Source organism: Procambarus clarkii, chromosome 55 (assembly GCF_040958095.1).
Source record: "Procambarus clarkii isolate CNS0578487 chromosome 55, FALCON_Pclarkii_2.0, whole genome shotgun sequence".
NCBI lineage: Eukaryota > Metazoa > Arthropoda > Malacostraca > Decapoda > Cambaridae > Procambarus > Procambarus clarkii.
This window is the reverse complement of record NC_091204.1, coordinates 11,228,613-11,233,111: the sequence shown is the minus strand read 5'-3', so window position 1 is coordinate 11,233,111 and position 4,499 is coordinate 11,228,613. Positions and strand designations below refer to the sequence as shown.

The following is a 4,499-nucleotide window of genomic DNA, read 5'->3' as shown; positions in this document are numbered from 1 at the left end:
AATGAGGCTTTATAATAAAGCTTGACTTTACAATAAATCTCACCAAGACAACATTACTATTAATAAAGCTGACACGCCACACACTGAAGTAAATAAACACTTCAAAAATATATATATATAATAAAAACAAAGTTTATCTGTAAATTCATTTATTGACTGGCGTGTGTCTAGAGGATTGTTGCTCTTGTTCAAGTGAACATTTTGGGTGAACATGTTCAGTGTTCACAGTAATATGTAGAGTGAAGGCACATATATGTGCTACATATAATGAGATTTTATATCATTAACAATATAATTCTCTGTTAATTTGTTATTGTTCATTTATATATTATATTCGGATTAAACAAGTGAATATGAACATTTTATATATAACTTTTGTTGTATAAATTTGGTGAACATATTCAAGGAGATATTTTGATGTTGTTAAATCATAGAGATATTAAATGTGTGTTAATTTATGTGAAATTAACGTCAGTACGTTTTTTCACAGCTATAAATAATTGTCATTGACCCACACGTGGTCTTGTTTACAAACATGTCACCACTAACACGTGGTCTTGTTTACAAACATGTCACCACTAACACGTGGTCTTGTTTACAAACATGTCACCACTAACACGTGGTCTTGTTTACAAACATGTCACCACTAACACGTGGTCTTGTTTACAAACATGTCACCACTAACATGTGGTCTTGTTTACAAACATGTCACCACTAACATGTGGTCTTGTTTACAAACATGTCACCACTAACACGTGGTCTTGTTTACAAACATGTCACCACTAACATGTGGTCTTGTTTACAAACATGTCACCACTAACACGTGGTCTTGTTTACAAACATGTCACCACTAACATGTGGTCTTGTTTACAAACATGTCACCACTAACACGTGGTCTTGTTTACAAACATGTCACCACTAACACGTGGTCTTGTTTACAAACATGTCACCACTAACATGTGGTCTTGTTTACAAACATGTCACCACTAACACGTGGTCTTGTTTACAAACATGTCACCACTAACACGTGGTCTTGTTTACAAACATGTCACCACTAACATGTGGTCTTGTTTACAAACATGTCACCACTAACACGTGGTCTTGTTTACAAACATGTCACCACTAACACGTGGTCTTGTTTACAAACATGTCACCACTAACACGTGATATTGTTTACAAACATACGTCACTGTCCACGTGGTCTTGTTTACAAACACACGTCACCGTCCACGTGGTCTTGTTTACAAACACACGTCACCGTCCACGTGGTCTTGTTTACAAACACACGTCACTGTCCACGTGGTCTTGTTTACAAACACACGTCACCGTCCACGTGGTCTTGTTTACAAACACACGTCACCGTCCACGTGGTCTTGTTTACAAACACACGTCACTGTCCACGTGGTCTTGTTTACAAACACACGTCACCGTCCACGTTGTCTTGTTTACAAACACACGTCACCGTCCACGTGGTCTTGTTTACAAACACACGTCACCAACCACGTGGTGAAGTGACAGGTGCCTGACAGGCGCGTCAAGTGTCAAGTCAGTGTCATGTCAAGTCAGGCGGTGACAGGTTGCAAGGACGGAAAAAATCCATGTCAAAATTACCATCAATTACCAATTAAAACCATCAATTATCATCACCTCGTGTCTGAGAAGTTGATCCTAGTTAGACCCGATTGAAGAGCTTCTCATAGGAACGATTAGTTTGTACTTAGCATCAGTGGTACTTAAAGATAAGTAGCTTTAAAGTGGACTGATAATTTTGCTAATATATATATTACTCAGTTTTACTTATAAATATATATAAATATGGTGTTTTTAAAGTATTCTGATGGGTAAGAGGTAAGGAAGGGGGTGTAGGGAGGTAAGGAAGGGGGTGTAGGAAGGTAAGGAAGGGGGTGTAGGGAGGTTAGGGAAAGGGGTGTAGGAAGGTAAGGAAGGGGGTGTAGGGAGGTAAGGAAGGGGGTGTAGGAAGGTAAGGAAGGGGGTGTAGGGAGGTTAGGGAAAGGGGTGTAGGAAGGTAAGGAAGGGGGTGTAGGGAGGTAAGGAAGGGGGTGTAGGAAGGTAAGGAAGGGGGTGTAGGGAGGTTAGGGAAAGGGGTGTAGGAAGGTAAGGAAGGTGGTGTAGGAAGGTAAGGAAGGGGGTGTAGGGAGGTTAGGGAAAGGGGTGTAGGAAGGTAAGGAAGGTGGTGTAGGAAGGTAAGGAAGGGGGTGTAGGAAGGTAAGGAAGGGGGTGTAGGGAGGTTAGGGAAAGGGGTGTAGGAAGGTAAGGAAGGGGGTGTAGGAAGGTAAGGAAGGTGGTGTAGGAAGGTAAGGAAGGGGGTGTAGGGAGGTTAGGGAAAGGGGTGTAGGAAGGTAAGGAAGGGGGTGTAGGAAGGTAAGGAAGGGGGTGTAGGGAGGTTAGGGAAAGGGGTGTAGGAAGGTAAGGAAGGGGGTGTAGGAAGGTAAGGAAGGGGGTGTAGGGAGGTTAGGGAAAGGGGTGTAGGAAGATAAGGAAGGGGGTGTAGGAAGGTAAGGAAGGGGGTGTAGGGAGGTAAGGAAGGGGGTGTAGGAAGGTAAGGAAGGGGGTGTAGGGAGGTTAGGGAAAGGGGTGTAGGAAGGTAAGGAAGGGGGTGTAGGAAGGTAAGGAAGGGGGTGTAGGGAGGTAAGGAAGGGGGTGTAGGGAGGTTAGGGAAAGGGGTGTAGGAAGGTAAGGAAGGTGGTGTAGGAAGGTAAGGAAGGGGGTGTAGGGAGGTTAGGGAAAGGGGTGTAGGAAGGTAAGGAAGGGGGTGTAGGAAGGTAAGGAAGGGGGTGTAGGGAGGTTAGGGAAAGGGGTGTAGGAAGGTAAGGAAGGGGGTGTAGGAAGGTAAGGAAGGTGGTGTAGGAAGGTAAGGAAGGGGGTGTAGGAAGGTAAGGAAGGTGGTGTAGGAAGGTAAGGAAGGGGGTGTAGGGAGGTTAGGGAAAGGGGTGTAGGAAGGTAAGGAAGGGGGTGTAGGAAGGTAAGGAAGGGGGTGTAGGGAGGTTAGGGAAAGGGGTGTAGGAAGATAAGGAAGGGGGTGTAGGAAGGTAAGGAAGGGGGTGTAGGGAGGTAAGGAAGGGGGTGTAGGAAGGTAAGGAAGGGGGTGTAGGGAGGTTAGGGAAAGGGGTGTAGGAAGGTAAGGAAGGGGGTGTAGGAAGGTAAGGAAGGGGGTGTAGGGAGGTAAGGAAGGGGGTGTAGGGAGGTTAGGGAAAGGGGTGTAGGAAGGTAAGGAAGGGGGTGTAGGGAGGTTAGGGAAAGGTGTGTAGGAAGAAAGTGTGTAAATATTGAGGAATATTTTAATCACTGATAACTTCATTGAAGAACAATGTTCTTCAGCCCTGAAGAACACATGAGGAGACACTGTACACCGTCAGGACTTAAGTACTGTGTACTGTGTACCTCCTCAGAGGTGTGGCTGACTGGGTGTAGGCCTACTGTGAGTAGAGGATCTGACTGAATTGTCAAATGATCACTTCGAGGTTGACTTTAGGCCAAAACAGTCAGATATATGTAGTTTGTCCGTCTAAAACAGGCCTGGCACCCCCATGGGTAGGCCTGGCACCCCATGAAGGTAGGCCTATCACTTAAAAACCACCAAAACCATCTCTTAGACATTAAGGCAGCGAAGTTTCTTAGGGGGTAACTGAGCAGAATACTGAAAGGTATCTCGTCTCTCCTCCACCGCCTGGGCCTCCGGAAGTTGACCTGCTCTTCTAGGAGGACCTCCTGCTCTATTAGGAGGACCTCCTGCTCTATTAGGAGGACCTCCTGCTCCATTAGGAAGACCTCCTTGAGGTTGCTGACCCTCGCCCATCAGGGACTTGAGGCACAGGTTCTTCTCCTTGATGCGAATCCGCACAAGCTGTTCCAGCGTAGCTAGGTGGGCGTCGTATCCCTCGGGCACCTTCTCCTGCATGAACTCCGCCAAGCGCAGCAGGTACTCTACATTGTGACCTGCGGGGCACTCACACATAGGTCAGCAATCAAGGTCAAAGGTCAAACTCGAACTAAAGTCATAAGTTTGACCTCTGAGAAGGGAAAAATTATTCAAGATCTTAATACTGTTTTTCAATCAAATAATTAACATAAATTTGATTATATATTCATTAATTATTTTTATTAAAGGAGGTAAGGAATGGGGTGTAGGGTGACCAAGAATGGGGTGTAGGGGACAAGAATGGGGTGTAGGGGGACAAGAATGGGGTGTAGGGGACAAGAATGGGGTGTAGGGGACAAGAATGGGGTGTAGGGACAAGAATGGGGTGTAGGGTGACAAGAATGGGGTGTAGGGGGACAAGAATGGGGTGTAGGGGACAAGAATGGGGTGTAGGGACAAGAATGGGGTGTAGGGTGACAAGAATGGGGTGTAGGGGGACAAGAATGGGGTGTAGGGTGACAAGAATGGGGTGTAGGGGGATAAGAATGGGGTGTTGGGACAAGAATGGGGTGTTGGGACAAGAATGGGGTGTTGGGACAAGAATGGGGTGTTGGGACAA

At 45.9% G+C, this 4,499-nt stretch overlaps 1 protein-coding gene across 1 annotated transcript; it reads right to left on the bottom strand.

Annotated features, from left to right (window-relative positions):
- Positions 1-132: 132 nt before the first annotated feature.
- LOC123750569 (uncharacterized) lies at positions 133-4,006 on the bottom strand. The gene has a single exon (XM_069305470.1). The coding sequence runs from the start codon at positions 3,974-3,976 to the stop codon at positions 3,611-3,613; it is 366 nt and encodes a 121-aa protein (XP_069161571.1). The 5' UTR covers positions 3,977-4,006; the 3' UTR covers positions 133-3,610.
- Between the last annotated feature and the right edge of the window lie 493 nt (positions 4,007-4,499).